General features: G+C 36.6%; 1 protein-coding gene across 1 annotated transcript in view; it reads left to right on the forward strand.

The window, feature by feature from the left end:
- The window catches only part of LOC149168988 (Vacuolar protein sorting-associated protein 26), a 326,812-nt gene extending 314,180 nt beyond the window's left edge, over positions 1–12,632 (forward strand). Inside the window, exons 10-11 of the mRNA XM_089428502.1 lie at positions 11,806–11,905; positions 12,053–12,632. Of these exons, the coding sequence (XP_089284628.1) occupies positions 11,806–11,905; positions 12,053–12,103 (151 nt within the window). The 3' untranslated portion in view covers positions 12,104–12,632. The remainder of the gene's footprint in view (positions 1–11,805; positions 11,906–12,052) is intronic.
- The last annotated feature ends 989 nt before the right edge of the window (positions 12,633–13,621 follow it).

Below are 13,621 nucleotides of genomic sequence, written 5' to 3' on the forward strand. Positions count from 1 at the left end.
CTCCAAATAGGTTGAGTGAGCACATTTAACATTAGGTTTGAAATTACTCATGAAGAGTGAGGCCTTTGGAGATTCACCATGAGTCAAAGATATTGACCATGATGATGGTGAACCAAGAATAGTTCATATACCATGTGTTAGAGGGATCGAAATTATGGTGACTAGTTGATGCTAATGGTGTACCATGTGTTAGGAGCACCGACCGGGATTATGGTGCAGCATAGGTCAGAGCAAGGTTGCACGAAACGGGGAAACGGGTACGAGTTTCCGAAACGGGAAGCGATACGAAACGCGACCTCCCCAAATTTTGGAAACGAGGAAACGCGATATATATATATATATGGAATTTAAGAAATATGTGCAATCATAAAGCATATATGATACATTCTAATTTATTACATTATGATAAAATTGTCAATTGTCAATGCATAGACTATAAGTATCTAAATTTACATCACATTTACTCATGAATAATCACATAATGAAAATAGAAATATCCAAAATCAGCCACGAGAAATTTCTAATTTTTTGTCTCGTGGTTGATTGGGAGTCTCCTCCTACATAGTCGAATGACCTTAGTGCTCTTGATTAAATACAAGTTTCATACCCTAGTACCCTACATTCTCTTGATTATTGGGAGTCTCCCCTGCATAGAGGGCTTTGTTCTCTCGATTAAATACAAGTTCCATACCCTAGTACATGATAAAATCCAATGGAAACATTGAAATCCCCCCAATCCTGAAATCCTGAGAAACAGATAAGTCTGCTGGATTTTGAGTAAGATCTAAAATTCTACTTTCTCCATATGAAATCCAATGACGGCGAAACCACTCTCAAACATCCTGAGTCATTTCATGGTAATGTTAAAAATTTAAGTAAAAGGATGAAAATGAAAAATAAAGGAGAATATCACTTTTACTTTAAGAATTTAACATTACCATGAACTGCATATCAACACTAGGGCAAACAAATGTAAGAGATCTACATTAGAAAAAAAAAATTAAAAAACAAATGTTTTTTTTGGGGAAACGTGGCCCGTACGGCTTGGAAACGCGTTTCCGGCCGTACGGTACGGGGAAACGCGTTTCGTTTCGTTTCCCCTGGCGAAACGCCCCCTAGGGCCACGTTTCCTGCAACTTAGTGTCAGAGGTACCGACCAGAATTATGGTAACTAGTTGATGTTGTAGATTCTTACCATAGGTCAAAGATGTTGACCTGTTTTATGGTAATTAGATGATGCTGATGCTGATGATAAATGAAGAACCTTCTCTTAGAGAAATTTGTCAACAAGAGAACATCTAGATAGTCATTATGAATACCTCCCTCGCTAAGAGGGAGTGTTAAATTTTGTAGCTATGGTTGGTCTTCATAATTCATATTTTAGCCCTTGAAAAATATATGTAATGATAAATGTAAGACATGTTCTTCATGTCATTTTCAAAGGAAGAATTTTGAATTTTTAAAGTTGAAAATTTTGGCTCCAAATGACAAGTCGGCTGACCCCTTTAGTGACACCAATTCGGGCTACTTGGATGACTATGTAAAGTCATTTGGTCATCCTCCTCAAGCAAGCAATTCAGATCATTTGAGGCAAAGAGAAAAGGGTGGATCTAAGGCAGATCATAGGACGAATATGAAGCAAGTAAAGGATTAATTTGAGACAAAGTAAGGACAGATCTGAGGCAGTGTTTCTGGGCAGCAGGACTGAGCTTCTCTGGGCATAGTAGGAGGTCTAAATTTGGCCCTAGGAGATTAGATCAGGCCAAGTTTATTGGGCAATGGTTTGACTTGTCTAAAGGGCAATTTGACTAGGTGTGACTAGGGCTATGTTACTAGTCAGTTTGACTTTATATTTGACTTAAAGAATTAGATGTATCTCTATTGAACTAAATAATTTCTCCAAGGAAACATTTGTTGGGTTTTTCCCCCATGTGGGTTTTTTCAGGGAAAATTCTTGTGTTTCTTGTTTGGCTGCCCCTTTATGATCCTACTGGCATTTTGTTTCTATTGTTGAGATCTTCTGTGTAATTACTTTATGATGAATGTGAATGCAAGAAAAGATTAACCTAAGAAATCGTAAGAAGTAATTATCAGTTTAGAAGACCTATGAAAAATCAACACACCAAGCCCTATTTGTGTTGAGAAATCTATAGGGTAGTAGTTAGGATGATTTCTCTATCTATGATAGCTACTTGTGATATCTTTTTACTTTTTCTTCCTTATTAGCTTCTTCTCTTATTATTATGTTTGTTCTTATCATCAAACAACTAATAAAAACAAGAAGAACAATAGTACACAAGAACACAGGATATAGACTGCAAGCCAAGGCCAAAACCTCTCTACTTGAGAGGAAAACCCGTAAATCTCTTCTCTTATAGATTCTTCAATTGACTAATTCCAAGACCTCTAGACCAAGACCAATACCCATCCAACACCAAGTCCGACCTCTCAGGATGATGTGCTTTCTTTGTCCAAGTCATCCCTAGTCAAATCTCTTCCAGCAGCACAACTTCGACCCCCATCTTCAGAATTTCGGCCTCTACTGCAGGTCTGAAATTTTTGGCCCCCTGCAACTACTACTGCATCCACATGAGCGAAATTTAGCCTTCGAAGGCCTCCCAACAACTTCGCTTGCCTTGATTCCTTGTCTAGGGCTAGTAGGTGACCTATTAGGCCCTTCTTCCAACAACTTTGATCTTCTTCCAACAGATAGAGAATTTCAACCTTGAAGTAGCAAACCATAGCCTTCCTTATTCTCACGTGTGAGAGAGAATTAGCCCAAAAAATTCTTTTCTTCATCTTCTTTCTTTGCTAGCCTTCTTGTGCTTCTCCTTTGCTTGTATGAGTGAGAAGTGAACATGTCCCATGGAGGTCAAGTTCCTTCCTTTATATAGGGTTCTTAAGGTGGACGCCGCTCCTCAAAATAGGCTGACTTCTTAGCTACTAGGTTGACTTGGTCTTGAAGGGTATTTTGACACTTATAAATGCAAAAATATTTTTTTTTTTTACAAATTACAATGTGCCTGAAGGGGTTTTCAACTTATGACAATGACTCTTTTGACTTCTTGACATAGGAAAAACCTTAGAAGCACTCAATGGGTGCTTGACCTCTAAAATAAAAGACCTTGAGCATGAAAACCATGCTTCAAAATAACAATAATAATTCTCCTTTTATTTTACAATATACAAGAATCAAAAGTACATTTCATATTTTTGAAGATCGAACTTAGTTACATATTTTTCAACACTCTCTTAACTAGGGAGGTATTCATAAATGGTACATGGACATTCTCAATCTGAAGTGATCTCATAAGAAGAGTGGGATTGTTAACCCATTTGTTTAGCATCATGTCAACCATGATTGTCATATAGTGTAAGACCCAAAAGTCATAAAATTGACAAATTTAATGATTTTAAAGCTCCGAGAATAGTTTAAGAAACCCTAAATTAGGAATTTCACAGGGCATGACCAATATTCTTTTAGAATATACTACTACGTAATACATGTACAAAATTTAACAATTTTATACTGAGTACCAACTTGGAGTTTTGTGGTTGAAGGTGTCTCTGCTCTGCAGTGGCTCTCGCTCCCAGTTCCGTTACCAAAACGACCAAAACCTCCCTGCCAAACTGAGCACAATTTCAGTACTCAACTCCAAAGTACTTCAAATTCGAGGTACTCTGGCCCCCGTGCCCAAAACTTCAAGAACAATTGAGCTCAAAATGCCTTCTATCAGTAACACTGTGAGAATTTCCTACTATCTCTCTGTCAATTTCCCCCAAAATTCCTCCCCCTGTTATGGCCTTCTTCACTGCCTTATATGTTTAATTTCACCGCCTCTTAAACTCCTTGCTGTTTGCCTCCTTCCTCCACCGCTTCCATACTTCCCTTTGTTGTCATTCTCCTACTATCTTCTCGGCCCTTCCTTCTTTTAGATGGAGGCGGTCCTATTTATTTTAATTTAATTGAATCACTTTTAGGACTTGGCAGTATTTTATTAACTTTTAGTTTGTAATTTAATTAAATTGTTTTGGTTCATATATTAAAATAAATTACTTTATGTAAACTTTTAATTAATTTCTTTTATTTAATTTAATTAATTCTAAATTAGTTAAATTTTAATTTATATATTCCATTATCTTATTATATATATATATATATATATATATATATATATATATATATAGTTCTATAAAGGCGATACACATAAATGCCCCAATCGGTATATTTATTATATCCTGGTGATTTCAGGAACTTATTTCGATAATCAAAATTGTTAATATTAGCTAGTGGGTATAGTAGTGAAATACATGTGGTTCATGCATGTGTAACTATCATATGGATGCCTATGTATGCTAATATTCACATTTTGTTTGTAATTGTAGGCGGGTCATTACACATAGCAAGGCCTTGACTAACAACTCTTATCTCTCCACAAGATTAGAGCACAATGTTGGCGAGACCAATGATTTATAGATACCTTCATCATTGTGTCTCAAGGTACATACCCCGCCCGGTTGTTCATAGGGTATGACCTTCCAAGACTATTCTTATCTTGGATTCCCATTCCTCAAAGAATATCGGTCCTTTACGACTACTCTTATCTTGGATGCCCTACCTCATCCTCAAAGAATATCGGATGCCAGATGCTTACCCAATCCTCCATTCTTTCTTCTCAAGTGAAGACAAGAAATATGTGTCTATCTCTCCCTCTCAACTAGGGAGGATATATCAACTAATCCAAGCTTGTCTTTCAAATACACAAGCTTCTTATTAGGAAGATATTTTGTCAAGATGTTAGCTACCTGTTCATTAGTGGAGATATACCGTAGCTACAACACACTATCTTGCACCAGCTTTCAAATGTAGTGATACTTCTTGTTTATATGCTTTGTCTTTCCATGAAACACTAGGTCTTTAGACAATCTTATACAGCTGATGTTATCACAATGTATCACTATAGGCTCCATTGGTCCTTCAAACAAGTCAGACAACAACTTCCTCAACCAAACAACTTCTTTGCTTACTTCACATGCTGCAATGTATTCAAACTCAACACTTCTCAAAGCAACGAATTCTTGCTTTCGGCTCATCCATGAGACCATGGAGGATCCCAAACTGAAAGATCCTCCTGTAGTGCTTCTTCCATCCTGCTCACTGCCTCCCCAGTCAAAATCTGTATATCCAATCAAGTGGACATCATTCCACCTATCATATTTCAGGCAATAGTGTATTGTTCCTTACAGATATCTCAAAATGTGCTTGGCTGCTATCCAATGCTTTGGCTCCACTTGGAACTGACTAAGAACATTCACTGCAAAACATATGTCTGGTCAAGTATTCACCAAGTACATTAGTGAGCCAATCAATTGTCTATACTTGGTCGGATTTACTAGGGATTTAGAACTCCTTAGCCTCTTTTAAGTTTGTGATCATGGGGGTTGTCATAGGTTTGCAATCTATCATGTCAAACCTCTTCAACATCTTGATCACATATTTTCCTTAACCTAGATAAATTTCATCAAGCCCTTGTTAATTTTTGCAACTGCAGTCAAATTCCACCACGGACAATTCAGATGACCGAGATGATGATTGCATTAGATTCCTCTTTTGGAGAGGACCAAAATCGACCTAAAGATCACCTTATTTGGACAAGCGAAAGTTAGTTTTTGAATTTATTTATTCACTCATGTATATTGGGTTAGGTCGATCCTAAGCACATGTTAAATTGGACAGGTCTGCCTCAACCCCAAGTGGACCCTCATGAAAGCCTATAAATAGAAGAGACCTCAAGCTCATTTGGACACATTGATCAAGCTATATTCTATTCTTCTCTTTTGTTGTGGTTCGCATGGGTCTGTCGGAAGGAGTTCGCGTAAGGGTCCGAAATCATAAGAGTGAAGCTTGCAGTGAACTAGGGTTTTTAGATTCCTAGACGCTGGCACAGAATTGGGCATTTTAATCCTTGAACGCTGCACACAGTGGTCCTGATATTGTCCAGGGAGCCTTGGACGCTAGCACAAAGTGTTTACGGGAGCGTCCGAGAGGCTAGGGTTTCCACTACTCAGTTTGGTCCCCTGACACACGCACAATATGGTCCTGAGAGCGTCCTGGCTGCCATAGATGCTCGCACAAAAGCCTTATGAGAGCATCCAGGGTTTGAGGCAGATCTAAGTATGTTTGACCCTAGACGCCCTCATCTAGTTCACCTGGGAGTGTCCAAATCTGTTCCAGATGCAGTCATCCGGTTTTGCAGAGAGCGTCCAGAACTGATATAGACGCTCACACAACCCCTCCTCCCTGCGTCTGGGGCTCAAAGATGAGATTTCAGTGTTCCGAAGTTTTTGCTCAGTGACAGTAGTGTTCAGCAAGCTACAACAATAGCTAGCAGTTGACTTCAGTGAGTGACAACAGATTACAGTCCTCAGAATCAGGGTTTTGATTATAAGCATGATTATATTTGTTTCATGGATATCATATTTGTCTTGTTGCATAGAAAAAGTTATGGATCATTGTACTCTCTTTTGCTGAATTATTTGATGACGATCTAAGAAGAAGAAGATTTGCAAGGGTTTTCCCCATAGTGGGTTTTGCCTTGGTCTCGGACCAATCTTGGTGTCTCTATGTGTGTGCATGATTTTCTTCTATTGTTCCTTTATGTTCCGCTGCATTGATGATGATGATGATGTTGTTCTTTCTATATAATTGCATATGATGATGAATAATGGTGTAGATTTGAATAATGAAATGATGATATGGGGTGAACTTAATGCATTAATGAAGAAATGTAATTATCAAAGCAAAGAAAAATGTAGCGCTATGGAAACTTAACAGTCCTTGCCAAACTTCCAGTCCCAAATAGTAGTGCATTAGCCGAAGGTCCTTCATATCGAATTTTGCTGCTAGCTGCTTCCTGCATTCTTGGATTCGACCTTCCACACCTATGAAGAGAAGATCATCCACATATAGAAGAATGGTAACAGGCTCATTCTTCACAACCTAGATATAGAGATTCAGATCATCAAAACCCTTTGTGAAGCCCAATTTTTGTAGGTATGCATCCATCCTAGCATACCATGCCCTTGGTGCTTGCTTGAGGCCATAGAATGCCTTCTTCAACCTGCGAACATAAGCCTCTCTATATTTGACTTCAAATCCCAAAGGTTTCTCTATATAGACTTCTTCATCAATGGTGCCATTTAGAAATGCAGCCTTGACATCCATTTGGTGGATGTTCCATCCCATCGATGCTGCCAAAGAGACCAACGAACGTATAATTGTATACCTTGTCATAGGTGCAAATGTCTCTTCATAGTCGATGCCTTCTTGTTGAGAGAAGCCCCTAGCCACAAATCTTGCCTTATATTTATCAATACTTCCATCCACTGCATGTTTAATCTTGTAGAGCCATTTGGAAGTTACCACAAATTTGTCTTCAGGCCTAGGCATGATCTCCCAAACTCCATTTTTCATTATCGATTGATATTCTTCATTCATGGCATCCTTCCATTCTTGGTGTGTGACAACTTCTTCAAAGGTGGATGGTTCTGCTTCTATCACTTTCGTCATATAGGCTGCATATCCAAAATATCTTTTGGGCTTCTTACTTTCCTTGAATGTGCCTTTGACTGCTCCATGACCTTCTGCATCTAGTAGAGTAGACTTTAACCAGTTAGGTCTCTTTCGAGTTTCGAGGATAACCACTGGTTGCACTGATTCACTGGGACCTTCACCTTCATGATTTGATTCTTCTTCCTCCCTTCTACCTTCCTCTTCAAATATAGGAAGTACTTCATCATCAGAGTCCATCCAGAGTTCCTTTGATCTCTTGAATACAATACTTTCATCAAATATCACATCTCGACTAACTTCTATTCGGTGTCCTTTTATGTACATCCTATATGCATTTGAAGGATTACTGTAGCCAACAAATGTTTCTTTCATGCATGAAGGATCCAATTTCTTTCTCTTGTCTTTAGGTATATGAATGTAGACATGACAACCAAAAATTTGGGGATGGTCCACACTTTGTTTCTTCCTAGTGAATGCTTCTTTGGGAGTCATGTTATCTAGTGACTTGTGGGGACTTCGATTTTGTATGTATACAACTGTCTTAGTAGCTTCACCCCACAAAAATTTCGGCAAATCTTGATCATGTAACATGGATTTTACACTTTCTTCAATGGATCAATTCTTTCGTTCTGCAACTCCATTTTGTTCGGGATTATATGGGACTATCAACTCCCTCTTAATCCCAAACTCTTTACAAAAGGCTATAATTTCCTTGGATGTGTATTCTCCTCCATTTTCAGACCTTAAAATCTTGATTCTCCTTTCTGTAATGTTCTCTACGTCAGCTTTGAATTCTTGAAATTTGATAAATACATAATCCTTGGAGTTCATTAAATAAACCCATGTTTTCCTTGAGTGGTCGTCAATGAATGTTACATAATATAGATGACCTCCAAGAAACTTTGGAGTCATAAGACCACAAACATCGGAATGAATGAGATCCAACATTTCTTTTGATCTTGAAGCACTGCTTCCAAATGGCCTTTTGGTGTTTTTACCTAATGCACATCCCTTGCGCACTCCTTCATGATCTTCTTTTAGTTCGGGGATCCCATTCACTATTGAATTTAGGGTAGCTAAGATTTTGTAGTGAAGATGACCAAATCTTCTATGCCAAAGTTCACATGGGTTCACTTCAATGTGAACCAAAGCTTGAGCGAGGGGAGTTAACAATTTGTGAAGTCTTCCTTCACGGATCCCAATCGTCCTTGCATTTTCTATGCTTGAGTTTTTATCCCATACTACAACCTTTCCATCTACGAAAGCAATTCTATCTCCCTTATCTTCCAGACATGAAATGGAAAGAAGATTTTTATGCAAACCTGGAACAAACAGGATATTGTTGAGATGAATATTTCCTCCATTCTCAAGCTCTAGCGAGGTAGATCCAATTCCTCTTATAGGGTAGCTCTTGTTGTCACCAAGCTTAACAGAGTAAGAGGGCTTTCCTCTTGACAATGTTTTTAGTTGCTTGTGTTGCCTGGTCATATGTCTTCATTCTCTACTGTCGACTACCCAAATATTCTCATCTTGAAATGTGCTAGTGAGTGTTGAGAATAGTCCTTCGTCCTTTGTAGATGTCTTGTCACTTCCTTATTAGGAGAAAATAAGAGATCCCATACTTCTTTGATGCCCTTCTTGAGATGACTTGCTACCTTCATACACTTCTTTAGGAACTTCTTCAATGTAGTAGAGATTTTTATTATGCCCTTAGCCAACCTTAGCTTTGATACCATGTTGAGAAATCTATAGGGCAGTAGTTGGAATGATTTCTCTATGTATGATAACTGCTTCTAATATCTTTTTACTTTTTCTTCCTTATTAGCTTCTTCGCTTATTATTATGTTTGTTTTTATCATCAAATAGTAATAAAAAACAAAAAGAACAATAGTACACAAGAACACAGGATATAGGCTACAAGACAGGGCCAAAACCTCTCCACTTGAGAGGAAAACCCATAAATCTCTTCTCTTCTTATATATTCTTCAATTGATGAATTCCAAGACCTCTATACCAAGACCAATACCTTTCCAAGACCAAGTCCGGCCTTTTCGGATGATGAGCTTCCTTTGTCCAAGTCAAACCCTGTCAAATCCCTTCAAGCAATACAACTTTGATTCCCAACTTTAGAATTTCAGCCTCTACAATAGGCCTGAAATTTTCGCCCCCCTGCAACTGCTATTGCATCTGCATGTGTGAGCAAAGTTTAGCCTTCCAAGGCCTCCTGGAAACTTCTCTTGCCTTGCTTCCTTGTCTAGGGCTAGTAGGTGACCTATTAGGCCCTTCTTCTAATAACTTTGATCCTCTTCCAGCAGATAGAGAATTTCAACCTTGAAGTAGCAAACCCTAGCCTTCTTTCTTTGCACGTGTGAGAGGGAATTATCCTAGAAACTTCTTTTCTTCGCTAGCCTTCTTGTGCTTCCCCTTTGCTTGCATGAGCAAGAAGTGAATATGTCCCAAGGAGGTTGAGTTCCTTCCTTTATATAGGCTTCTTAAGGTGGACGTGGCTTCTCAAAATAGGCGACTTCTTAGCTGCCAGGCCGACTTGGTCTTGACACTTTTAAATACAAAATAATTATTTTTACAAATTAGAATGTGCCTAAAGGGGTCTTCAACTTATGACAATGACTCTTTTGACTTCTTGACCTAGGACAAACCCTAGAATCACTCAATGGGTGCTTGACCTCTAAAATAAAAGACCTTGAGCATGAAACCTATGCTTCAAAATAACAATAATAATTTCCTGATGATGAACTACGTTAAATGGTTCTAAACTCGTCGACAGATAAATTTTGATGTGATATTCTCCAAAACATTTCTTGCAATTAAGATATGGATCATAGAAGTTTAAATTCTGATAATAATTTTCCTTTTATTTTACAATATACAAGAATCAAAAGTACATTTCATATTTATGAAGACCGAACCTAGTTACACATTTTTCAACAATATGTACCCCAGTGTTTGTAGTGTTGATCGTTGAACTCCTTTGTCATGGCCTTAGCAAAAATGTACCCTTCACTCAAGCCAAAATCATTGATTAGGCATGTTAAGATTTCTCTACCATATTATAAGGCTTGGAATAGGTTGTTTGATCAAAATTGGGCAATGTTGACCAATATCCTTAATGGAAGTAGAGGCAGAGGCTAGAAAAGAGAAGCAAAATCTAGATTTTAGATGGTCGATGCATCTAGATGGTTTGTGTTTAAATAATTAATCATTGATGTACAAAGGATGTCATATCTATTTTGATGTACAAATATACATGTTTTCATATTTTCTACAACTAATTTGGTATTTTGGATGTTTTTTGAATATATATATATATACTTCCAATATTTTTGGAAAATGACACTTCCGACACTCCACTTCCAAAAGGCATCCCTGCTTCGTGCAACATTGCTCACAACCCACCATGATCCAGATCCTACCATGCATGCATGTATTACCATGAATCCTCGCAAGGAAGCTACTTTATGAGGTGTAGATGATCGATTGCTTTCTTGCCGATGTGTATCTCAGCATTAACTATACAATCTGCCTAGAAACTTCGCTGGAAATAGGGATTGTTCGTTGTAACTTCTTTGAACAAGAACACAGAGTCCAAATAAGGAACGAATAAACCTAGAATGGCTGGGCTTTACCGTGTTCTCTCTACGAATAATGCATGATGAAGATGCCTTCAACAAATGGTGTATTATGCACTGGGAGGCTAAATGAATTTTGATGAACTCAATGGGCCTTTAGATCTCGTTAGCTTTGTCAATAGTTTAACTCGGACTCCAGAGGGTAGTTGCTTACTGTGTTCTGTGACTTGGAACCTGGAACATTGCAAATTTGTCATCTCAATTATGCCGGTAGAATGAATTCTTTCAGGGTTAGTCTGCCGGGCTATGTTGAAGTTGAATTGAAAAAGAAGCTGCCTCAACTCATTTCAGTGTTTGCTACGCAAGGAGTTCATCAAAAAAATAAAAAAAGTACCTTAATTGAATATCCATTATGCGTGCCCAAATAGATCACGTCATTCATGATTTCCCTAACGAAAGGCCTAACGAGATCCAAATAATTTTGATTTGTTTTATGAACTACTTTAATAAGTTATATATTATAATATGATTCTTTTTATTTAGTGAGCATATGCTAGCATCTTTTGACCTGTGTTTGTGGTTTTAGTTAATTTGAAACCAAATTTACTATGTGTGACATTTCTACCTATTTGAGGCTGTATGCAGCTCATTCTCTATTGAATTTCAACTCCAAGTCATTGTAAGTTTTGCGTCTGAACTATCAAAGCTTTATTCACAGCCTGAGTGGACCACTTCAAAGCCATGGGTAAAGTGTTTATGAACCTGTGTATATCTAAGATTCAACGATGAATATCTATCATGGAATGGTTAGAATAACGTACTGTTGTAGTCTTTATTATATTGCTTTAAAAAATTGATAATTTTATAATGCTTTGATTACACTTTGCTCCAGGTGGCTTTTCAAACTATACCTCTTAGACTTGTCCGTGCAGAGAGAATATGACGAATGAGCACAAATTCACAATTCCAGGTTATATAAAACCTTTAGTGGATTTAGTCGCATGCTTCCAAATATTGCCGAAATTTTATTTAAAGTGAGATCAAAACATTAGTTGTCGTTGAAATTAAAGCGCTGAAGTTAATCACCCGGGCAACAAACAATTTTACCCCATGGAAGAATTCAAAACTATAACACGACTATTCATGGCCAAAGTTCAATCATTAGTGAGGATGAAGCGAAACATCGATATTGAGTTGCACTGTTTAGTGTTTCCAATCTCAATAATAGTGTGTAATTTTAGAATGCCCAATGCCATTTGAATTCGTAAATATTCTTGCATTTTTCACTAGATTTCAGTTTTAGAAAGGGATATGTTCCTCTGGGATAGGGAAACTCAGTGTGGAATGTTTCACTGCGTCCGAGTCCTCTTTTTAAGAAACTTAGGGAGATTTAAGGGGATGTTTCCCAAGAAATTGGGAGTGTTTACATTTTGTTGGGGATGTTATATAGAAATGGGGGACGTTTCCATTTAGTGGGGATATGGGACTCTGCAAAAAGGGAATGCCAGGACACCTCCATAATTTTTGCCAATTGATTTTTGGAAAGAAATATTAAGAGAAAAAACAGAAAAGTCGAAAACCTAAAGTTAATGCTAATATTTATTAGATGCATTTAATGTTTATTTTTATGAATTGTTTTTTCTTATGCTAAATTTTTGTTTTATTAGGATTTAAGAGGGTATCCCCTATGTCAGGGAGCTTGATATTCTTGATATTTTAAATGATATATATATATATATATATATATATATATATATATATTATTTAATCACGTGTCTTTACATGTTTCTCAAATTTATTGGTATTGTTTAAATATGTTACATTTTAGAGTTTTTGGTTAGAGATTATATTTTGGAGTTTTTAGTTAGAATCTCGTAATTTTTTTGGCTAAATTTTAATTTTTTGTTGTTTAAAATGGGTTTTTCACTGTATGTATGGATTGAACAACTTGAAAAACCCCTGGAGCATTCGAATTATGCAGATTAAACAATTTAAACTCAAGCTTTTAAAAATTTTTGTCAAATTTTGATTAAAATTAACCAAAAATCTATAAATTAAATTACGTCCTTAAAAATGTGTTGAAAAACCTTGCTGAACATAAAACAAATTTCTATTTTACAATTTTAACAAAAATTATTAATTGACTAAAAAACATTAATAATAATTTATATCAATTAATTTAACAATAATCCATAATACTTTTTATCAATATAAATTGCTAACTACAACTCCAAAAATCAATATTTTAAATGGTCGCAACCTAAATATCCTTCATACTTTAGATTGTGAATCGTGAGGATGATACTTATCTTTGGGTATTAGTTTATTGAATATCTATTAATTAATTCGCAATGTGATTGTTTTATTTTTATTATTTCTATAGTTTAACAATTTTTTTCAAATTTATACTTTTTACTCTTTATATTTATTTATATATATATTATGTTAATTAATTTAATAA

Source organism: Pinus tabuliformis, chromosome 4_2 (assembly GCF_031772625.1).
Source record: "Pinus tabuliformis cultivar Carrire ecotype Pingquan chromosome 4_2, CPIR1, whole genome shotgun sequence".
NCBI classification, from domain to species: domain Eukaryota; kingdom Viridiplantae; phylum Streptophyta; class Pinopsida; order Pinales; family Pinaceae; genus Pinus; species Pinus tabuliformis.